The sequence below is a fragment of the Clytia hemisphaerica genome, unplaced genomic scaffold, assembly GCF_902728285.1.
Source record: "Clytia hemisphaerica strain Z4C2 unplaced genomic scaffold, Clytia hemisphaerica genome assembly, whole genome shotgun sequence".
Taxonomy (NCBI): domain Eukaryota; kingdom Metazoa; phylum Cnidaria; class Hydrozoa; order Leptothecata; family Clytiidae; genus Clytia; species Clytia hemisphaerica.
The window spans coordinates 39,569-64,616 of NW_027103947.1; the positions used below are offsets into that span (position 1 = coordinate 39,569).

The 25,048-nt window shown below is 36.7% G+C and overlaps 1 protein-coding gene across 1 annotated transcript in view; it reads left to right on the forward strand.

The window, feature by feature from the left end:
- Positions 1–25,048, forward strand: part of LOC136809987 (glutamate carboxypeptidase 2-like) — a 44,621-nt gene that overhangs the window by 12,833 nt on the left and 6,740 nt on the right. The window contains exons 4-10 of the mRNA XM_067066556.1: positions 4,550–4,628; positions 13,818–14,103; positions 15,130–15,299; positions 16,275–16,396; positions 22,448–22,573; positions 23,758–23,950; positions 24,278–24,374. Coding sequence (XP_066922657.1) covers positions 4,550–4,628; positions 13,818–14,103; positions 15,130–15,299; positions 16,275–16,396; positions 22,448–22,573; positions 23,758–23,950; positions 24,278–24,374 — 1,073 coding nt within the window. The remainder of the gene's footprint in view (positions 1–4,549; positions 4,629–13,817; positions 14,104–15,129; positions 15,300–16,274; positions 16,397–22,447; positions 22,574–23,757; positions 23,951–24,277; positions 24,375–25,048) is intronic.

Here is a 25,048-nt window from a genome sequence, read left to right on the forward strand (position 1 = left end):
ATTCTGCAACCTACCCTGATCCTTGAGCAATTGACTTTTTATGTCAATTTAAAATCCCCCATTTAACTCTAAATAGCTTGTTAGGTTCTTCTCCCCTATTAGTGAGTTTATGTATGTATGTTTTTCTGCGACGGAGACGGTAAGGTTCTAATTTGAGTAGATCCTGATCAGCTGAGCATTTACGGTAAACTAGCACTTTTACTAGTACCGTCCTCGATATTAGCCTCCGTCTCGGAAGAGGACTGGGCCCGAATTTGCGGATGTTTTCACAGTTTCACTTTCGTTTTCGGCTATACGACAGCGTTTTCAAGCTATAGAAGCCCATTCTATACTCCTAAATGATAGTTTTCAGCAGTTGAGAGGGTTGATTAAAATAGAACTCAAAGCACACAATAAAGTATACATACAGCAAAAAGAACTGGCATATTGTTTGCTTTTTTGGTGTTTAAAAATATGTACTTATCAGTCCTAAAAAAATACAAATTCGAATATAATGAGGGCAACGAGTCTGGTTAAATGTTACTATATTTACAAGAAAGGATTACTGAAAAAATACTACTGTATGTACTACTGATGAACTAAACTCAAAAACTAAAACTTTACCATAAATTTACATTACGGCAATTTAAAAATCTATCTTTAATAGCAACAAAGAAAAAAACATGGCTCAAAGTTTTAAAAACAGAGCTAGTCAGAGCTTCAATTCAGTATGTAGGTATAGAGCTTTAAAAATTTGAAAACAGACACTGCATTGGTTACTACAAGACATACTATCCACACGGTTTTTTCGATTCATGAAAAAAATAAAGTATTTATCAAAAAAAGGCTCTCTTTTTTTTTGGTAATCAATTCCAACAAACAACAATCAATATAACAGTTTTTTGAAAACCATCCCACAGTGTAAACATTATCAACCAACTAAACCCACACCGCCTGATACCAATCATGGCTGGAGGCATCATGTGTAGAGTGACTGTGTGGCATTTCATTGCTTTTAATGATCACGATACCAAACATCAACCAAACAAAACAGACACCAAGCCGAATCTGTCGATTAAAAATTTCCATGAAAATTATAATTGAAACTTATCTCGTAAAATGCTTTTTTCAACATTCTGGAGGTGTTCAAAGTTAGAGGTATCATATGTAGAGCCAAGCAATACATGAAAAGTCATTTGCTATCCCATTTGCCATGAGATATATGAGTCAACAAATCAAACAAAAACCAACAAATCATGTCTCTTCACTTTCATGTCACATCGTGTTTATATGGGGTATCAGAAAGCCAATCCACTAGAAGAGCCATCTTCCTTTATTATTGAGTGTTCCAAAACTATTGGTAGGTTGTTTGGAAGTAAAGAAACCCACACAGTGCAAACAAACTGCATCTTTCCAGCAGAAACTCATGTTTCAACCTGCTACATAACATTGGTCAGTCGGGTCTGCTACTAACATGTAATAGTTTTATTATAGCCGAGCTTGAGAATCCGTAGGCAGAACTTGTAACATGTATCATGTGTATAATTATGTCAGTCGACTTGAATCATGATACATTTACTCACATATTTCACTGGATGCATTTTCGCTGTGAAATTATCCGCAAAATTTTCTGACCGCGTTCTGAGACGGAGGCTAATTGTTCTCGATACTCGATGCTGTTCAAAACTGCCGATTTTACCAAACCGCCTTAATTACTTTACCGTCCTCAAAAGTGCAAATTCATAAACTTGCTATTACCTGCAATTGAATATTTTTAGCTAAAATGCATTCCCATTTTACCCCTTTTTTAAACATATTTTGCACAAATCTTTTATTTGGCTTTGGTGTAACTTGGCAAGTAAACTCGACATAGCTCCTGTTTTTTTCTATTTGTCGAATGTTATTGTTACAACGAAAGTTATAGGTTTTTATGGTTGGCGTGAAAGCAGGACAAGTCGCCTCAACCATAAGGTTTATGACATGTGATAACCATAAAAAGTTTATTGGGTGCGGTCCTAGGGTCTGGGGTTGCTTTTTTACGTGCCAGACTCTCCGAAAGGAGAGAATTTTTACAAAATGTTTCTTTGTTTTTTTTTTCAATTCTCTTCAATTATTAAAAATTCCTATATTTGAGAGGTTTCAGCTATTTTTTACCCTTAGTGAGACTATTTCTAGAGTACTTAGCACATTTTATTCGTCTTCTGGGGGAAATTTAAGACCTTTTCCATTCCTTTTGGAATGTCGAACCTGTTTGTTGGTTTTATAGCTTCTGATTTTTGTGCTATTTTCGTGAAAAGACGAGCTGCCAACGATCTGTGAAAGGGATTAAGAGATATTTCTTTTAATCTGTAACCTTTGGAGAGTTTCTTAGTAGTAGTGGTAGATATATCCTTCCTTCAGTTTCTTATCACGTTTTTTATAAGAACATCCAAAATTTGTCCATTTTTCTAAGAAACTTGGTACTCTTAGGTGCCAAATAAACGCCCCCCCCCCCGCTTGTTAATTTTTCGAAATTTTTCAACCCCATCCCCCCGAACCTTTTTAGGACCCCCCGTTTATTAATTTTCAAGAATATTTTCAGTTTGCAAAAAGAAGTCCCCTTATTTTTAGCCTATATTTACCTTATTTTTGGGTTTTCAGAAGTACAATTTCCAACCCCCCCCCGTTTATTAAAATTTCGAAAAATTTCCAACCCCCCTATTTATTCGAACCCCCCCCCCGTTTATTTGGCACCTAAGAGTATTTTAGAGTCAGCAAATCCTTAAAATGTTCTTAACTTGTTCTTAATATTTTGGCCATCGAAGCCTTTGTTTGTTCTTATAAAAAATAACGTGTAATTGCACTTTTATGCTCCTTTTATGCCGGGTACTAAAACATGTTATGGTCCCTTATTAAATTATTAAATCGCAAAAAGAGTGCTTCAAAGCTTAATGCTAGAAATAGCTCCATGAAATCTATCACTATTAGCTTGTCCTTTTTCCAAAAGCAGTACAGGGTGTCCCTAATTAAAGTATCGAGTTTGAACATGCGATTGAGTAGAAAAGTTTGTGTGTGTTATCGCTAAAATATAAGAACGTTCTCCATCACACAGGCTTATTACAACAGGTAGTTACAGTACAACGTATAAATGACAAAGAAAAAAGAGGGAGAGCTTAAAATACAATTTTGTGAACATGCACATAAAACTTTCTACTCATAGTTGTGTTTCGACTCGATACTTTAATTAGGGACACCCTGTATAGTGATTTCTTAATAGCTAAGTTAAGCCTTCTCTGTACCAGAGCCAGAGTGAATCTCACGTTTATCGCTTCGTAGTACACTATGTGCGCATTGTGTGTTTGATAAAAAAATCCCCGTACGGAGACTTCTGCGATGAAGTACAATTTATGAACAGCAACACATCTCACATCGTATCCCCTCTCTCACCAACACTCCACTACAGCGGTCGGTTTGAAAAATCTCAAATGAGAAAAGACAATAACAACAGACCCTCTACGGCAATGAATTTTGAAATTAGCCATAGATATTAGGTCTGTGTACAGACAAAGTTAAGCCATAATCGTTTCATAAATGAATCCTGTTACTAAAAATTGCATTAGTTTTACAGTATTTGGATGTTAATTTGATATTTGATTTAATCGCGTTTGCTTTATGATAGTTATACCCTCACATAATACTTAATGTCAACCAAAGATTACAACTTCGCTTGGCACACAACGTTGCTTTAACGTTCATCTAACGTTACATGAACAATGGGACGTCAAATGGACGGTGTTAAGACGTTGGTAGTTGACAATTTTGCACAAGGTTTTTTGTCAATGAAACTAACCGGCTCAAATCACATCTTATAGTAACATAAGAGTGTGTATAAATTTTCTTTTGAAAGACATGCGACTATCGATTTTTTTTATCAAAATCTCAAAAAGCAGGAAGAAAATTAAAGATAAAGCCAACATTCGTAAAAGTTACTTTGATTTATACTTTAAAGCGTTTTTAAACGGATGATCAGATAATTTGAAATATTTTACCTGCAGAAACCTTCAATGGTCTTGAATATTGTCTAACTATGTGTTTTTTAAAGTTGAGATATGACAAATTTTAAATCTCTAAAAAATTGGTTCTGACACGGTTCCTACGTTGAAATTAAACCGCTAAAATTACGGTGAAAGACAGGCATACGGACTCACGGACGGACGTTGTTTCAACGTTCATCTAACGTTATATGGACGTTGTGAACATAAAAAAAAACGTTGAAACAATGCTGTGTGCTAGCTGGGATATCTCAAACCATCTGATCATTCCTATGGAAGCATGTTGCAGTAGATTCTCGCTTATTCAAACTTCCATTATTCGAATCTTTCTATAATTCGAACTCTCCGTCGCTCCGTCAAGGAGAAACCCTCTTAGAATAATCTCTATAATTCGAATCTCTCTGTTATCCGAACAAATAAGATTCCCCGTTCGAGTTTGAATTAGCGAGATTCAACTGTAATTTATCAAATCTATTTAGCCTGGTTTTCCACTATTTAGCCTGGTTTTCCACTATTTAGCCTGGTTTTCCACTATTTAGCCTGATTGTGAGATGGCATCAAATAAAGACTACCTTGAACTGCAACAAGGAGACTCAGAGAGTGTTCACACAACTAAAGGTTATTCTTTTTCTTTATCATGTTTTCTTGGGATGAGATGTCAGTAGAGATGGAGCCTTAATTTTATGCGGTTTATTTTTTTTTTTTTTTTTTCCTTTCATAAATTATACAATCGAGTCTCTATAACTCGAGCAAGCACGGGGAACGCAAATTTGTTCGAGTGAAATTTCGAGATGTGGAGTATTGTTAACTGAAGGGACCATAAAATTAAGGAGGTATTCGAGTTATAGAGGTTTGGGTTAAAAACACTTCACTGTAGTTAAATACACAGCAGCCTAGATATCCGGGACCTTAATTTCAAGCGTTTTATTTTATTTTTACTTTCACATAAATTATATTTGAATACTTCCAATCCAGGATTTGTTGCTGCGGATAGGGTAAAGGTGACGTTCTTCTTAACACCCCTTTCTTACAGACCCGGTAGGATTTTTTCAGCCAGTGGGGATAACTAGTGTATATGTATAAGAATTGCGAAGCGATTCAGGCAAGTCACTCAATTCGCAAGTTGCAAGCAAAATATCAATAGGGTCACACACTAGAAATTAGGCTTTCCCAGAAAAAATTTGAGTATGTGGGGTGGAGGATATAACAATTTTCAGTGATTTACCCCCCCCCCCCCGGACAAAGTGACTTTTGGCCCCCCGGAAAACAGGTTTTACCCCCAGACAAGCATCAGTTGACCCCCCGGACAACCCAAATTACTCCCGGACAGAGCAAATTTACCCCCAGGACAAGGCAAATTTTTATGATTTTTGGCTACCCCACCGGACAATATATCCTCCACCCCCCATGTGCGAACATTTTCTGGAAGAGCCTATTGCAAGTTAAAATAGATTCATAATCAATTCGTAAATGTAAACCCCGCGAAACCCCGACAACTGCTCAGGTTCAGGAAGAGCGAGCCTCTTTAGAGATGTACTCAAACACTTCAGGTGTACAAACTTACGACGTTTACTTCTACGGATCTGAGGAAAATTATATGATTTTTTTCATTAATCGTTGTGAAAAGTTCAATAATCATTTGTCCGCCCTGAGCCTTGAGTATTTTTATTTCTTAGTTTTTGTTTTAGACTCGTTTTACTTCCGGTTTCGAACTCCTTGCGTTCAAAATCGAACTTTCGAATCTTTCTAATTTTAAATTTCGAACGTTCGAATAAAAACAACAATCGAAAGCTTTTTTCCTAACATAAACACCCCTGTGTCATGACCCGCTGGCAAACTTGGCAAAATTTCGTCCCGGGAGGGAAAATACTGTACCTCTCTAGCCTCTTCAAAAGGTCTTCTTTGCAAAGAGCCCAAAGAATCAAAAAAAAGTCAAACAAACTTTAAACATCACTCGGTTTATTGAGACAGGGATGTGAAATACAGAGGATATCAAGACTAGAGTTTAATAGAAATAAGTTGACTTATGTAGTTTCAAAATTCAATAACCATATTAATTAGGAATATTGTATCATTTTGCATCGTAAATTCTGAAAAATTTAACAAAGTTCTAAAATTATATCTAAACTATTAGCGCTGTAAAATCCTGAGATAAAAATAAAGAAAACCAGATTAAAAAAACTTAGATATAGCAAGTATTCTTCAACGATTCCACTAAATAAAACCCGGTTAGTGTAAAACGCAGGTCACAGGTCACAGGTCACAGGTCACGGGTCACAGGTCACAGGTCAGTGTTGACAGGTCAGCGTTGATTACTGTGAAACACAAAAAAAATGTTTGAAAAACAGTTGTTAATGTCAATGATATAATTCCAAAGGTATTTTATTGATCTAGAACTATTTTAAAGCTAAAAATCATCCCACGTGTTTACCACGTGATTTCGCGTTTTATGCCGTGTATAACACGGACCTGTGATACTTGTATTATATATTACATCTATATCACACATGCAAAAAAGTTATCCTTTCAATGTTATACGCATGTTACGAATGTTATATACAAAGAATAAAGAAATATTCGAATATCGATCTCACCTTTGCCTTTTATACAGCCCCTAACAGGAAAATAGCTATTTCACAATCACTAATGTCATATCTCATTTTATCTCCTGCATCACCTTGGGTATGATAACAAGAATTGATGAAAATAGCGTCAATGGGATTATTATTTTATAAATGTTTTATTATTTTTATCCCCTGCTTCGTATTTTTGATAAAATGACGTCACTATTTTCATCTCTCTAAAACAGCTCTCTTGGAGTATTTATTGTTTTCAAAACCTGTCAATCTATATCCACTTGCAGCGTTGGCATCCTATTACGCATGATAGATATTTTATTGTTAATTGGTGTACAAAACCTCATACTTCGAGATAACATCATTATTTACATAATTTAAGTGTCATTTGTTGTCAATTTTTGGGGTTGATGATTTGTCGTTTAAGTCTTCTAAATACCATATTTTGATATTACATTTCCATTACATCTATTATTTTCAGGAACTTTTGTTATGAGTTGTATGTTATGGGTTGTATGTTACGAGTGCGTTACAGTTTTCCGGTCTGTAATTTGTATGACCTGTGACCTGTGACCCGTGACCTGTGACCTGTGACCTGTGTTTTACACTAACCGAATAAAACCTCAAAATTTTACTGACTGTGATTTTTTTCAAAGTTGGGAAACTCTTATCTTAAGTTTGCTGGAGGCAAGTACTTGGCAGTCTTTTACCCTCTTACTCGAGTTGTTGACAAACAGGAGCAAATTCTTCACATAAAAGTAAAAAATCTGTGACTTTTTCTCGGCTGTAGCACAGGAATTTAAAACAGTTAAAATTTGTAAAATGCATTCATAAACATAATGTCATGTTCTGTCGTTGTATTTCGACATTTTACAAGTCATTACAGTACCATTAATCATACCATTATACCAACAATAAAATCCTTTATAATACAGTCACATGTCAATGTTCTATATCTCTGACCATCGATGCGTATTCATAAAAAACAAACAACCAAAGAGCCCACATCATCGAGGGTCGGTCAAGCCAAAATTCAAAAACAACGACAAACAAAATTTCTCCTTCCACTGAATAAGGGGAGGAATAAATAAATTCTTCCAGGTTAGCCATATCCAAAAGCGCAAAATGTTTTTGTTCCCATCAATTCAAAACATACAACAAGTCCAGTGATGCTCACTTCAACATACTACCAAGATTCAATCTAAACCAAAAGGAATGGCTTTCCCACCATATGTATACAGTTCATTTCTTCAGCTTAGATCCTCTTCTTGCAATGAAGCAACAACTCTGTTGAGCCTTGCCTGTCGATGAAAGAATAAAAATTCGATCTTCTTTCTTCTCATTCCTCAAGTTCAGCTGGTTTCTTCGTTTCTTTTCATCAAGCACCATCTCTTTTCAAAACACCAATCTCTCTTTTCAAAACAACAATAAATATTTGTTTGTTGTTTTTAGTTCGAATTCGAATTTGGAAAAGTTCGAAAGCCCTAAGCTCGAGTCAATGCAATGACTTCTTGAAAAATGAGCGCCATTTGAACGCTTTTTGAACGCTTCCAGCCCGCGCTGATTTTCCGATCTCTTCTTTAGATTTCCTAATTTAAACCTTAAGGAGATAAAAACAAGGCTTATCTAGTACCGGTAACCACGTGTATTATCTCCGTAGCTTTTAAGAATTGGTATATCTAAACGCACGAGGCGACACTTTTTGAAAAAAACGAATCTAACCATCCGTAATTCCAGGTCTCTCCGCCGTGATTCTAGGTTTGATCTAAGGAAGGGCGGACGGCTTTCTCAATCATTTCTGCGTTTGAAAGATTGGATATATATAGTAATTTTTCATTTGCGCTCCCCAGCGTAGGTGAGATTTAAAGGTACATATACACGATAGCAAAACTGCTTCGCTCATGTATATTCGCTTCGCAAAAATAGCTGACTAAAATTTGATGGGGATTGTCATTCCCATATTTTTTATGGCTGTGATTTCAACTCTTTTGTTTTAAAGTCGGAAGGAAGATTAAGTTGGGATGGGAAAAATATCATAGGATTTTTCAGTGTGAGGATTGGTTTATTTGATTAATTTCAGTGGGAACAAAAAATGATAATTTTCTACCGGGGACGATATTTTAGCCAATTCTTCCAGTGGGAAGGGGTCCGACAGGGTTTGTGAGAAGGGGTGTATCCTACATCGAAGATTCGACTCGAAGCTATATCTTATTGGGGGACCTTGGTTTTCCGATCCTTTTCATTGAAACAAAATGAATTTTTGACATATTTGCATAGTCATAGTAAAACTTAAAATGCTTGGCCTTCTCAACTTTCAAAGGGTCTCTGGTTTCCTTAATTTCCGAACTTTTTGTTATTCTTTCACTTTTTAAGGTCTTTTGTCCCATTTTGTTCGATAATACACGTTTTTTTATAAGAACATCCAGATTTTTTGAAGCCTTGGGATATTCTTGATTTTTTTATTTTAAACCTAAAAATATTCTTAGCATGTTCTTATTTTCATCATTTTCAATGTATTTTTGTCTATTTTTTCAGAAATTGGGTGTTTAAGAGTCCGCAAAGCCTTTAAATGTTCTTAACTTGTTCTTAATTTTTTAGCCATGGAATCCTTTTGTTCTTATAAAGTTTGTTCTTATTTAAAAAAAATAACTAGTAAAGGTAATCTTTTGTCAGCATTATTTTTCTGACTTGAATGGGGTGTTAGCACATATAAAGTACTGATAATAACTGATAGTTGTAACCTTTGAGCTACAATTTGGATTTGAATGTACGTGCTGCAAAAGTCTTCTGATTTGAACAGTAAAGGCTTGGGGACACGAGAAGTTTTTTAGCGTTGGTGCAATGCAACATGCTTCATTCCACCAACACAAGAAAAAAAGTGCGTGTCTCGTGGTGATTCGAATCAATTTTGTTTCATTGTCCCAGGGACAAAAATGAGAGATGCACAAATGTTATTAAAAGAAAAATGGGGTGGCGACAAGAGAAAGCGTTTCAGGTTGGTGGGGTGGAGCATGTTGCATTGCACCAACGCGAAAAAAAAACTTCTTGTGTCTCCAAGCCCTAAAATTGAAAAATCCGTTCATAGTTGTGTCATAGCAGTTAGATATTCTTGACCTCTGATTTCAGTTACTGTATTTAGTTTATTTAGATTCAGGCTCGAAACATTTTACAAAGTAACTCAAAAGGTTTGGGGTTACGAGGGTTATTTTTCCTGGGGCTTTCGATTTTTCGATTCGGACACAGATTTCTCACTCCACTGGGCAACTTTCTAAGACCTTTGCTATGTAATAATTCTATGTGAAAACAATTGAAAAGATGCTTAAGTACCTCTTGTTTTTACTAAAAATGGATTCCCTAAGCACTGAGAGATGAGAAATTCATTATTTTTCTTCTTCATTTTCACATCATTTTCTGAAGTTCTTTTAGAAAGTTTTTTTTTCAAAAATTGCAGTGCTCTAAATTTTCTTTTCAGCGATACATAATTTTTTTAGATTTGAAGCATGGGTTGAAAAATAGAAAGTAAAACAAACATTTTTGCACACTGTACATACACTAATGGTAACTTTAGAATGCTATTTTTTAGGGGTTGTTTCAATTTTTTCTTTGAAACGAGGTGGGTCAAGCGTCAGCTCTTAAGTACATTGAAGGACATTATATTTCTTTTTTATTTAAAAACCACAAGTGACCTAGCTAGAGTGTTTTTTGGGCTGATATTTATTCACATTATTTCTAGAAGAGTCAAACAATTTCAATTGGATGAATTTTTGCGAAATTTAATTTTGCGTTTTCACGAACTTTCGCTGTTTTTGCGAAAATAGAACTCGTGAAATCACGTGAGATTGTGTGAAATGAGTCCAGAAATTAAATCCACGCGAAATTTTCGAGATAAAGTTTTTAACTACACGCTTTTTTTTTATAAGAATATACTTTATAAGAATGTCCATGATGAAAATGGCCAAAAAATTAAGAATATGGTAAGAATATCACCATCATGGAATTTAACAACTGAACCTCAGTTTCGAACTTAACCTAAGAATACCGTAAGAATATTTTTGGATGATTTTTGCCAAAAAGTTAAGAATATCCATGATGAAATGAAAAAACACCATTCTTATAAAAAAAAAGCGTGTAAACGCCCATGTAAATTTGTGACTAAAATTTTCATTTTCAGGGCCATTTTAAACGGAATTTTGGCTGATTCGCGAAAATAAACCTCGCGAAAAAAGGAAAAGGAATACAGTGCCATTAGCATATTTTAGGATGTTGGAGCCAATATCCAGCTGGCACACAACGTTGTTTTAACGTTCACCTAACGTTATATGGACGTTGTAAACGTTAGATAAACGTTGAAACAACGTTGTGTGCCAGCTGAAATAATACAATTCTCAGAATCAGAAAAAAGTTAACTAAGGGATTAAGTTCGAGTTTGGCTGGTTCTTGTTTAACGAGATAGAACAAGATTGTAAAGTTTTTGACTTTCCTAAAATATTTGAGATGATTTTTTTTCACGGACGACGGATGTTAACTAAAGGAATGGGTTCGAGTTTGTCTCTGAGCTGCATTTGCTTTGTTTCAGTAGAATGGGGTTTATGAAACTTTTTGTAGAGGCTCATAATCAGGTTTTGGACCAGAAACCATTACAAGCGGACAATTTGAAGTAAAACATTTCGATTTTTCGGTTATCTTTTATAATAATCAATAATCATGCTCTGAAATTCTATATACTGATCACTGATGAATTTGTTTAGAAAAACAACATTTTCTTATTTGTAAACGGAAGGAAAGAATTAAATATTTTGGGTTTTCACGGCTTTAAGACAATCTCAGGAAACTAAACTCTCTCTATAAACACTCTGTAGTCACTGGCTGATAGCGAGTTTATGTATTTGCATTTCGAGGGCGGCGAAGTAACTGAAGGAAGGAATTTGAAAAAACCCGTATTTTTTAACCTGCCAAATTCGAGGACGATGAAAATGTTTGTTTTACCGCCTTTCTCAGTCATTCAGGATCTAGTTTAATCAGACGCTTACCGTCTCCGTCGCTTTGTATAGTGTTGGTTCGGTTGTGTTGTTAATGACATACAGCACCTGACCCCGAGAATGTAGTAAACCCCGAGAATGTAGGTTTCTCATTTTTTAGCATTGTAGCCCTAACGATAGTTCAACTTCATAAAAATTTGTTTCAGAGCATACTGTTACATATTACTGATTATTTCTAGACATAAAATTTCAACTTGAATTGATTTTTTCAGGCCAAAATCTGAATCGAAGTTGATTGGATACTACTCGAATTGAGACATTTTTTAAATATATCCTCTCTAAATCGAAATCTATTGGAATTAAGTTATGATGATAGGGTATTTTCTTATTCCTAATGAACTAAGGAAATGTGAAAAATAGTCCATTTCAATAATTATTGTTCTAAGTTAGATATTTTAACGAAAATGTTTGACCTATCTTTTGGGGTTAGTTGACCTACAATTTGGGACAGCCTTCATAACCCGACATAAAAAGTCTGTCAAATTATATAAAACTTTTTTTTTTACTTTCATAACATGAAAGTATTACCTGAGAGATGATTAATGTTGGTATTTTAAGCTTTTACGACGTGTCCCAGACCCGATGGGACCCCAGCCCAATCAGAAAAGTTTTGAACAATAGAATTTCTATCCCCATTGGGAATTTAGTATAAATTTTTTGACCCGACGTGGGAAAAGTTCCAATGGGGCTGTGAGGCAGGGGTGTTGTTACATTATTCACATATTTTAACACAGAATCTTCAACCTACAAAATAAAAACAACTTTCTTGTCTCTTCTTTTCGTCCTTTCTTTTACTTTTCATCATTTGTAGCACGATAAAATTAATTAATATCTTTGTAAATTTTTTGTCAGAGTATATTTCGAAAGTATGAATTTCACTTAGTGAACAAAAATTTCCGATGAATACTGAAATTTCGCTCTCAGCAACCGAATCTTTTCACCTACATTCTGGGGGTTAAAAAGCGAAAAAATCCAATTTTCAGAATAACAAAAGCTCTTTAGAATATTGTTTTGGCATAAGATATTTCTAAAATTTCCTGTTATAATTAATTCAGTCGAAAAAATATCAACATTTTACTATTACTAGATTTAAAGCCATAAAACCAAACCTACATTCTGGGGGTTATAACGAAAATGGGAGTCAACTTCAAGGACCAAAAAAATTAGCCCATCTATCAAAAGTACTGAAACAAACTCCTGGGAAAGGATTTTGGGAGCTCAAAATTTCGTTTAAAACATTCAATATTTTTTTAAATGCAAATCTACATCTCTCAGGTCTGATTCAAATTTCACCTACATTCTCGGGGTCAGGTGCTGTACTATCGTTTTAAAGGAAACTTGACTTTTTTAATTATGTGTAAAATTTACGTTATGAGAATGGTAGAAGGAAGATTGAGCGTGTTGGGATAGAGATAGGCTAGTCAATACGTCACTTTCAATCAGCTGTTGGGTTCCTTGGAAGACATTGCAATGGTGCATACCATGGGTAGATGCTTGCTAAACGCGCCAATTTCTACAGTCGATCTTTTAAATTCTTCAAGGAAACTTAAGTGAAATGTAGGACTTAGTAATACAATGTCTCCTCCATTGAGTTTAAAGTCCGAAGGGCTAGAGTAGAATCTCTAACCTTTCTCAGGCAAGAAAAAGTGAAGCCCCTTATTTCTCATCCAGAACGCGCCTAAAACGCGCCGCAATCATCACGACGGATTGTATCTAGTGGTTCCTTTGTTTTTGAGGACTGCATCTTTTGAAATCTAGCGTACTTTCAATCCGGCGTTCGTGTAAAAACCACACGTTCGCGTTCTGGATAGGAAATAAGTGGCTTCGTTTGGATTGTAAAGAGGAATTTTGTTTTCATCGAATAGGGGAGCGAATGGAATAGTAGCGTTGTTTATGAGAGTTTCTCATTGACGGTGACTTTCAATATTATCAAATAATCCCAGCTGGCACACAACGTTATTTCAACGTTCATCTAACGTTATATGGACGTTGTGAACGTTAGATAAACGTCGAAAAAACGTTGTGTGCCAGCTGGGATTGAGCGTATCGAATAGTGATGTGTTGTTTATGAGAGTTTCTTGTTGACGCTGACTTTAAATTATGAAAAATGGAACGTATTGAATTTTTTAGTAGGTCGAACTAAAGAGCGTCAACTGTAAGTATAATTTACTCTAACCTTTCTTGATTTATAGAAGATTCAAAATCGCAAACCGGACTGGTTGCCGAAGACCCAGAAGTTAACGCCGAACGTAAAAACATGGAGCGACGAAAACTTATTTATGCCGTTGTCGGTTGCGTTGTCATAGCAATTCTTTCGTTTGTGATTGGTTACTTTTCACGGTCCACTGGATGTGATAGTAGTGATAATAAAAATGGCGGGGAAAGTGGTGCGCAAGGCATGACGGATAAAGAATTGGATGAATTGCACCAAAGCATTGTGGATATTATGAAGACGGACGAGTTAAAGGCTAACATGCGGTATATGCAGTTTTATTTCGACCTTTTTGTTGTTAAACCTTAAATCTTCTCTCTTAAAAATTTCACAAAAAGTCTGGGGCGATATAATTAAAATGTAGTAACGGAGATTTTGTAGCAGTGTTCGGTCAAATTCCACTGCTACTTTTTCTCCGTGTACTGCCCTTTAAGTTCTATCAGGGATTTTTCTAAGCATTTTTTTATGTCGATATACCGACCAAAATATAGCATAAAGTATACTCAATCTAAGATTTTTTGATACACAATCCAAAATATAAAAGAAATTTTCCAGCAAAATTAAACTTGTTTGTTGTTTACAAACAAAAATTTCTAATATCATCCTACACATTCAAAATATTTTTGGGAGCTTCGCCCTATGAACACCCACAAAGCTTCATCAATGTACAGTTTTGCTGAGAAAATTCCCTTTCAGGCACACTAAATCTGAAATAAAATATCTAGCACGATGTTTGATTCTTCATGGGCCCCGGCGAGCAATTTGAAGTGAGGGGACAACACTTTTGGGGGTGATGGGGTTGGGCGATAAAGAAACTCTTTCGCTTTTTGTACCTTCTTACCACCATAAAACGCAATCTAATTGGGACGTCACTTTTACCTGGTATATATAAATATCGTATTACTTCAAATAAACGCCCCCTTCTTTTAAAATGTAGGAGGGGCGTTTATTTGAAACAAGTAGCTGTAAAGGAGAATCATATCGAGGAAAACTTAAGTATGTGTTTAAAATTGTATTATAAACGTATTGTATTCTTTCAGTATTCAAACTAATTTTGACCCATTTTTATATCTCTAAAATGACATAATATTTGAACTGAAAGATAACGGAAAGGTATTGCAAGGTTACCATTCACTTTATTAAAGTGACCTTGGTTGACTTGGGTGACCCTTTTTAAACACCCCCTCGAATAAACGCCCCTCCTAAAATCCAAAATATTTAATCAGCGCCCGCACTGTTTATTCGAAGTAATACGGTAAATAGTTATACTACGCCTATTTTTCTCTTTCCAGTTATTTCGCAGCCAAGCCGCATGTTGCTTCCACACCACGCACATTCGCTAACACCCAAGAGATGTATGATCGATTCAAGAGTTATGGTTTTGAACCATCCTTTCATAACTATACAACAATTTTAGCCTATTCCAAAAAGGATGATCCTAATCGTGTTTATATCAAGGATGGTAAGTTTCAGTCTTGTTTGTTTAGTTATGAACGTCGAAAAAATCTATGTCAGCTAATTTTGTCTTTTCAACTACATTTGTTAACTTTAAAGTTTTCGCGAAATTTAATTTCGCGGTTGAGAGGATTTTTTGTTCGCAATATAGGCCTATTTTGCTCTAGAAAGACCAATTCTAGAGGTGTTTTTTTTAATCCTGAGAATATTCGTGTTTCGCGAAAAATTTGTTCCGCGAAAATTTCTTCCTGCAAAAATTTACATAAGGTACATGCTATTCTCTATTCAATTTAAGAGGGGAAATGCACAATGCAGATTTCCCTTCGAGAAATCCGTTGAAAAAAACTAACTTTTTGTCATTATTCAATTATTGTTGCCTTCTTAAAACCTCAAATTGCAAAGAGTGCTCAACCATAAAAAGTTGTTTACTGCAGTGAAAAACAATCATGTACGCCGTTCATTAACTCAAATCAAATGACTTTGGAGGTTCGGTGAAATGCTGGCCGAATTGCCGTCCCATGTTTTGTCAGATAGTCCAAAGTTAGAGCATTTGACGGTACATATTAGAAGTATACCTTAAAACCTCGTCCCCGTGTATTCAAGGCTTTGTTTATGTTACTTATTGATGCCAGAGAATACCCTGGTGCTGGCTGATGTGAGTTCCCACTCTCACAGGGGGGGGGGGGGCTTTTTAAAACAATACCTCATAAAAAATTCTTATGTTACAAAATATCAACGGCAGCAACTTAGAATTGGTCAAAATACCAAAAGTCTCAAAAGAATGGCCATAGCTTTTTACCACTTAGGGGTTTAAAACAGAATAGAAATTAGCTTTCTTATGGTGCAAATACTCGATGCTACGAGTTATTATGCCACTTTAAAATTTTGAATTAAAAAAAGGAAATCATAAAAATAACAGTAATTTTGAAAGAAAAGTTTGACCACTGAATATATTAAATGCACTATTTCTCATATGTCATAGAGAACAATGACGATGTTTTCAAGTCACGTGATTCGGAGAAGATTTATACAGATGCAGAGGAAGAGGATGATCCAACGGCACTCCCTCCTTTCCTCGCTTACTCCATGAAGGGAGCTGCAAGGGTAAGATTATAACGATTGAGTTTCAATCATCCAACGGCACTCCCCCATCTTTCCTCGCTTATTCCATGAAGGGAGCTGCAAGGGTAAGATTATAACCATTGAGTTTCAATCATCCAACGGCACTCCCTCCTTTCCTCGCTTACTCCATGAAGGGAGAAGCAAGGGTAAGATTATAACCATTGAGTTTCAATCATCCAACGGCACCCCCATCTTTCCTCGCTTACTCCATGAAGTAACCATTGAGTTTCAATAATCCAACGACACTCCCTCCTTTCCTCGCTTACTCCATGAAGGGAGCTGTAAGGGTAAGATTATAACCATTGAGTTTCAATAATCCAACGACACTCCCTCCTTTCCTCGCTTACTCCATGAAGGGAGCTGCAAGGGTAAGATTATAACCATTGAGTTTCAATAATCCAACGACACTCCCTCCTTTCCGCTTACTCCGTGAAGGGAGCTGCAAGGGTAAGATTATAACCATTGAGTTTCAATGATCCAACGGTACTCCCATCTTTCCTCGCTTACTCAATGAAGGGAGAAGAAAGGGTGACATTATAATCATTGAGTTTCAATGATCCGACGGCACTCCCTCCTTTTCCTCGCTTACTCAATGAATGGAGCTGCAAGGGTAAGATTATAACCATTGAGTTTCAATTGTACTAAAGTTCCTTCGGCTATACCTTTACTGATCGTATCTAGCGCCCTTCTAACGCCCAACTACGCCTTCCACGCTCCACTGGGCAGCAACTTAGCAATTGCTGTCCAGCCCTCCTAAACTTTAGTGTTGTTTCGGCAGCGATGGGCGGCGGACCTGCTCAGGACATAGGTTTGTAAGTATCCTTTTCTTATTTATAGCACGATTGTAGAGCGTTGTCATTATTAAATATTAGTTTATTGTAACTGCATAGTCTCCCGTTCCTGTCTGCAAATAGGATTAGGTTCTACTCCCCTAGGTTCCTTTAGCCCGCCCCTTTCGTAGTCTAGACTCACTCACCCACTGCGTCTTATTCGTCTGCTAGGCCAGCACGCGGATAAGGCTCCAGTACACAATAATCCAACGACACTCCCTCCTTTCCTCGCTTACTCCATGAAGGGAGTTGCAAGGGTAAGATTATAACCATTGAGTTTCAATCATCCAACGGCACTCCCTCCTTTCCTCGCTTATTCCATGAAGGGAGAAGCAAGGGTAAGATTATAACCATTGAGTTTCAATAATCCAACGACACTCCCTCCTTTCCTCGCTTACTCCATGAAGGGAGAAGCAAGGGTAAGATTATAACCATTGAGTTTCAATAATCCAACGACAATCCCTCCTTTCCTTGCTTACACAACGAAAGGAGCTGCAAGGGTAAGATTTTATTGATGAGTCAAAACTTTTTTTAAAAAATGTAGAACTTAAAGTTTCATGCTTACAATCATCAGCTACATATGATACAAGTTTGATCTAATTGAAACAAGAAGCTGGAGCGGCGTGAAGGTCCAGCTGACGTGGCAATAACCGAATGTCGTTCGTACCGGGTTCCTTAAGTGACGCAAAAAAATTTCCTTCCCATCCTCCACTCTGAGCTTCTATTCTTTGACACTTTCTTTGTATTGCTAAGTTTTGAAAGTTTTTGATGCATTTCCCGAAATTTCGAAACTGATGGGATTCGAACCCACTATATACAAAACACCTATGATTAGAACGCCAGCGCCTTAACCACTCGGCCATCGAGTCACAACTGCATTAAGGAATTCAAAGTTCCTTATAAACATGGTATTTACTCCAAACTCTACCCGGGGGCTAAAACCCTAACCAGGGGTTAACTCCCATCCCCAACCCTAGCCCTAACCCTACCTGACCCTACCTGAAACAACCCTTTAATCTAACCGGGAAATTTGACTCTACTACCAATTCAATCCAAAACATAGGTCAAACATCGCGCGGCAAAAATTCTAGATCGGCGGTTGGTTTAGCCTGGACTTGTTAATTTATTGCGCGCACAGGCCCCGACAAAGACAAAATCTTTTCGATCAGTTGCTTTTTAAAGGTCCATTCTGCTGCGCGCTGGACCAAAAATTCAAAATTCAAACATTGCTAGAATCGACAAGTCGTAAAAATTAATGAGTAACAAGAGCCGCAAAAGATGCGGTTAAAAATTTCCTCCATAACATCTATATAATATACATAACGACAGTGTCAATAAAAAAAATGTAAAAATTAGACTTTTTGCAATGTAATGTAGTCAATCAAAAATGAATTGAATGTTGAAAGCTCGAAACTTTCTACCCAAAGGTCAAATTCAAAATATCATTAAATTTAACTTCCATAAGAAACAACATCAAAAAATGTAAAAATGGTGCCACATCGATTTATTGAGCTTCTTCGTTGTATTGTCTTTGTTCATCTTCTCCCTCTTTCCTCCATCAAGGTCAATTCGACTTATAAACAATTATGTGAGTCGAGTTTGAATAATCCAAGCCATTGACCGTTAAATGCGACAGCTCCAGAAATGACCATTTCATTTAATGTGTAGCATCATGAAAAAAGTCCCAATCTTGTTCAAATTTACACATGAGCTGCATTTTAGTCTCCATTGTCATATTCCATTTAATCGGTATTTGAAATAATTCTGTGTCGAGTTTGAAAAATCAAGCCACCAAATAATTCGTTAAACGAGACCGAACTAGAAATAACCATTTTCACACGTAGCATCATGGAAAAAGTTTCAATCTTGTTCAAATTTACACATGAGCTGCATTTTAGTCTCCATTGCCATATTCCATTTAATTGGTATTGAAATAATTCTGTATCAAGTTTGAAAAATCAAAGCCACCAATTCGTTAAACGAGGACAGATCTAGAAATAACCATTTTCACACGTAGCATCATGGAGAAAGTTCCAATCCTGTTCTAATTTACACATGAACTCCATTTTAGTGTCCAGTTTACTTGAAATGATTTTGTGTCGAGTTTGAAAATCATGCCACACCTGACGGTGCCTGACGGTTGTTAACAAACAGCGACAGATCCAGAAGTAACCTTGTGTAGCATCAAGAAATATGTTCCAACTTATTCAAACACATGAGCTGCATTTCTGTTTATTTATTTCTATATTAGAAGCCATTAAATTCCTAAAAATAAAATCTTTTTGAAAACAAGAAACTAAAAATGAAACTGATTTAAGGTAGAATTTTCACTCAGAAAGCTTTATGAAAACTTGAGCAAAAACTATACGATATGACAGAATGTTGAAAAAGTTTACAAAGAAAAATCAATACAAAGTTTCTTTGGTTTGAAAGTCTCTTGACCACTAAAGCAAAGAAAATGTTCAAGAACAAAGAAAGTATGAATCAAACGAAATCAATCTCCTCGCTTCGGGAGAGAGTTATATCGGATCACCCAAAGTTACCTTCATTTTTTTATTTTTCATTTTTTTATTTTTTTATCCACGGATCGCTGATAGTCACCTTTCCGGGGTTTTGTTGTTTGGAATTGATTAACTAACAGTTAGGTAGGGTCAGGGTTGCTAGTAACGGCTTGTCACTGTGCCGGGTGCATACTCGGCGCCTTGGGCCCCGCAGGGTTGCTAGTAACGGCTCGAATTTCAGTCAGGTTAAAAAAGTGGTACTTTTACCCATATTATAATAACATTACCCCCGTCTTTTGCCAGTTCGGTATAATATGTTATGAATTGCGATGGCTCAATGGATAGAGCGCTGGCTTCCGAATCTGAAGGTCTTTCTTTGGTGGTGGTTCGAATCCCACTCGGTGCGAATAATAAGTTGGTCGAAATTGATGGACAAATGATTGACAGGTATGAAAACTCAGTCAGAAATCAGAAACTAAGTCTCAGAAACTCAGAAACTCAGACAGTCAGAAAAGAGAAAGACAGGATCAGAGATAAGAAAATAAAATAAAAACATGAAGGTACTTTGGGTGATCCGATGTAACTCTTTCCCTCGCTTCGACCGCCATCTTGTTTTGTTTTGAAAACGTTTGTTGTTTAAGGAGCGCGGAATCAGAAAATATATCTTTTATAGCCAGTACCCGACTTTAGCAAGCTTTTCCCTTTCCAGACGGCAGAAAGTGTGTTACTGGTATCAAGCGCCGTTTCTACCAAAACGGACAGACAGAAGGGCGGTGGCGTAATACTGTACATGGGCGTAGAATGGCGGTAAAAAACCGCGCACTGGAAAAGGAGGAGAAAGCGCACCGTTTTAAGAAAAATTTCCCTTGAGCAGGAAATTTTTAATTAGAAAAAATGAAATTATAATTCCCATGTGAGCAGCTATGTCCAGTCTTTTGTTTTATAATGTTTGAACATAAATTTATTCATGTGACGACATTTAGAAACGATTTCGGATCTTTTGTTAAGCAATTCGTCTTTGTTTTCGAATCTCAGGATTTCTAATTTTTCTTGCAAACAAAGGCGGCACATTTTAGAAGTGTTAGAGTAGGATTTGACCCGTTTTTGGATAGACCATTTTAACGTCGGGACAACATTCTTTTCTTTTAAGGCCCAAATATATGTAGACAGTGTTGTACTGTTTTTGTACTTAGCGTTGTTGATAGATTGCTTGTGCTCATTATATCGCTGCTTGAATTCTCTTTCGGTAAGGCCAATGTATGATTTCTTTTCATGGTTAGGTGCTGTAACTTCGCATTTATATAAATTGGATTTGGTTTTGCATTTGTTTTGTAACGGTTTCGATAAAATCTTTTTATTGTGAGAGTTTATAATAGAACGGACGTTTTCGGTACAAGAGTAGCTCAACTTGACATTGTTTTTGTCGAAAACTGAATATAGTTTATTTGCTTTTGTAAAATGTTTATCAATGACTTTTAGGAAGGTTTTTCCTACATTTGTTGAGACGTTTTTGTTGTACGGGGGGTTGAACCATATAATTTTTCGCTTCCTTGATCGACGGTTTTTCGTATTTTGGTAGGTATTTTCAAGTGATAAGTTGATGTTTTTGTAACCGCTTGCTTTTAAAGCTTCTTCGTAGATAGGTTTGGCTTGGTTGAAAATAGTTTCATTTGAGGAGTGGGTAAGATTTTAACCATTGAGTTTCAATAATCCAACGGCACTCCCTCCTTTCCTCGCTTACTCCATGAAGGGAGAAGCAAGGGTAAGATTTTAACCATTGAGTTTCAATAATCCAACGGCACTCCCTCCTTTCCTGCCAGGGTAAGATTATTGAGTTTCAATAATCCAACGGCACTCCCTCCTTTCCTGCCAGTGTAAGATTATTGAGTTTCAATTATCCAGCGACATTCCCCCATTTCCTCGCTTACTCAATAAAGGGAGATGCCAGGGTAAGATTATAGCCATTGAGTTTCAATCATCCAACGGCACTCCCTCCTTTCCTCGCTTACTCAATGAAGGGAGCTGCAAGGGTAAGATTATAACCATTGAGTTCCAATAATCCAACGACAATCCCATCTTTCCTCGCTTACTCCATAAAGGGAGAAGAAAGGGTAAGATTTTAACCATTGAGTTTCAATGATCCAATGGTGCTCCCATCTTTCCTCGCTTACTCCATAACGGGAGAAGAAAGGGTAAGATTTTAACCATTGAGTTTCAATGATCCAACGGTACTCCCATCTTTCCTCGCTTACTCAATGAAGGGAGAAGAAAAGGTGACATTATAACCATTGAGTTTCAATAATCCAACGACACTCCCTCCTTTCCTCGCTTACTCCATGAAGGGAGCTGTAAGGGTAAGATTATAACCATTGAGTTTCAATAATCCAACGACACTCCCTCCTTTCCTCGCTTGTTCAATGAAGGGAGAAGCAAGGGTAATATATTACCCAAACCCAGGTTGGTCAGTAAAATGAGGTAGAAAATCCAGTCGGAGTCAGATTGGGATTGAATTTCGGACAAAATTCCAAGGTGGACTGTGGCAGCCCAGTCGTATGTGAGAGAAAACTTAAAACCTTTCCCCAAAAAAACCTCTTCAACATAGAGGATATAAATGTTTTCTGGAATAGCCTATTTGGCATATTGTCAAGTAACTGTTCCATTCGTCAATTTGTTGGTCAAAAAATCTTTTTTTCATCTTTCAGGGCAAGAATTTAGTGTACGCAAATTTTGGTCGCGATCAAGATTACCAAAAGTTGATTGAACTGAAAATCAACGTCACTGATTGTATTGTTTTGACCAAATATGGTATGGGAGGCCGTGGAGGGAAGGTAAGCAAATTTTGTTGAAAAAGCAACGTTGGTTAAACGTTCATTTAACACTATATTATGATCAATAAAAGTAGGTCCGAGAAAATTCACCAAGAAAGATTACCAAAATAGCAAAATATGAACATTTATAACAGGCAATGATTGCCTGGATGATGTTTATGATACTATACTGTTGTTTTTAATCCAAAATTTGATCTTTTGTTTAATATCTTGGCTTGATGATTTTTTCGGACTTTTATTTTATTCTTTATTGGACTTATGTGTCAGTTGGCTAGTCATATTGTTTGACGTATGTATGGAAAAATTTTCTTCGTTTTTGAGTCCGGGAAGCTGCTAGTTTGGAGTTCGGAAGTTGAAACGGTGATCGAAAAAACTAGAAACTTAAGTTAATAGGGACACATCCCAGCTGGCACACAACGTTTTTTCAACGTTTTTCTAACACTCACAACGTCCATATAACGCTAGATAAACGTTGAAACAACGTTGTGTGTCAGCTGGGATCCCTTAACTGACACTTAAAGCATGATATGCACCATTGCAATGCCACAGAAAAATTGCATAATTTCGTGAAGTCATTGCAGTGGTGCATATCATGAATTAATTGATTTTACGTCACTTACAACCAATCAGCTGTTGGGTCCTTGATGTAATGTCAGAAGACATTGCAAAGGTTTTTTACGTTCCACTTTATAAATTCCCCTTGACTTTTTTTCTATATCTCCTACCCACCGTTTCGTAATAATTCATACTAAATCAAAATGAATTAAAATGCCAAGTAAATAAATATATTCTTTTCGTTTCTCCAATGACAGATATTTCATATCTTTACTATATCTTATAAATGATTTATAATCACTTTATATACCCTGGACCAAGTTTCTCAATCCCGGCCAAGCAAAATCTTTGATCGGAGTTTTTTGAAAAGTGGTACCCTGCGGCGGCGTTACTCAATAACGGTGTAAATGCATCGAGAGCGCTAGATGTACTTTCCCTCAAAGACTTTTGGTGATGTAGCGCCGCTAGACGTAAATTTTTAACATTTCAGTGGCTTCTTTACGGGTACCAATTCAAAAAAAAATTCGATCAAAGATGGTGGATATAGCTTGGTCCAGGGATATTATATAAAGATCAGTGTTTAAATTACTAAATGATATAATACAATTATTGAAATTCAAATTTTTTAGGTCCGGATGGCGGAAAAATACAAAGCTGCTGGGATCTTAATTTACGGTGATCCCCGACAATATGCTCCCGTGTTGAGTGAGAAATTCCCTGACGGGCGTTGGCTATCAGACGATGGCGTCCAACGTGGTTCGATCATTGGTGGGGAGGGCGTCCCTGAGGGCGATCCGATGTCGGGTGGATATCCAGCCAAAAGTAAGTGAATTACCTATCTGTATGTTTTTCTGCGATGGAGTGGGATCCTGATTGCCTGGAGGACTACGGGAAATCAGTACTTTTACCGCCCTCGATTTTGCGTTGTTCCGAATCGTATCAACTTTCAAAAGTTTTTGAGCTCTTTACCACATCTATTCGCAGATACGTGTTTTGTTCTTGTTAGGACTCATCAGTGCGGCTCGGGTAAGCGAGCATAGACTGCTGTTGTCACCAGAGTGCTCAAAACACTTAAGTTTTGAGCTTCGAATAATCGCTTGTGGTGAACGGAGAGCTTTTTACCACAAACTTTGTCCATCATTTCCTTAGGTTGGGCTTACCGTCCTGAAAACGTATCAGAAGTCAAAGGAATTTCGAAAATCCCTGCTCAACCAATCGCTGCATCGGACGCTGAAAAATTGCTGGAGTAAGTGTTCGTTCAACCTCGTTGCCTCTATAAAATCAGTCTATTAAACGTTTATACATACCCTCGTTTGCGGTAAGATTCTGCTACCTCCACCTCACGGACTAAGATTCCCAGCGGAAAGAGACCGAAACCCTGGCTTGAATTGAAATTGAAATCCTGTTGAAAAACGAACTTCGCGAAGTCAGGTTTTTTTGTTCGGCATAAACTATATCCCATATATATATGAAAAAAAAACCTTTTGCAGTTTTTCTGCCGGTTCTACCAAGCAAACAACGGAAAGATTCCGAAAAAGTGGTGGAATCTTACCCAAAACAACGGTAAAAGGTGTTGTGACCACACATTTCTGTAAAGCCTGAAGGGCTAGATGGAGTGATCTAACGTTTTCCGAGCAAAAAAAAAGTGAATATTGCAAAAATTATTTTGCGAAGCTTCTGATTGGTCAAGCGCTGAAATTCTATTACCTTACCTTCTATTACGTCACGTGACCTCGGTAGGATTTCCTACCTAACCACAGCACACTTAGCCAAAGCACGACAGCTAGCCCTTCTCACAGACCCGGTGGGATTTTTTCAGCTAGTGGGGGTAAAATAGCGACCCAAGACTCGCTGGGGATTGATATTCCCATGTTTGCTTATGACTGTTGATTTGAATTCTATTGTTTTTCGACCCAGAAA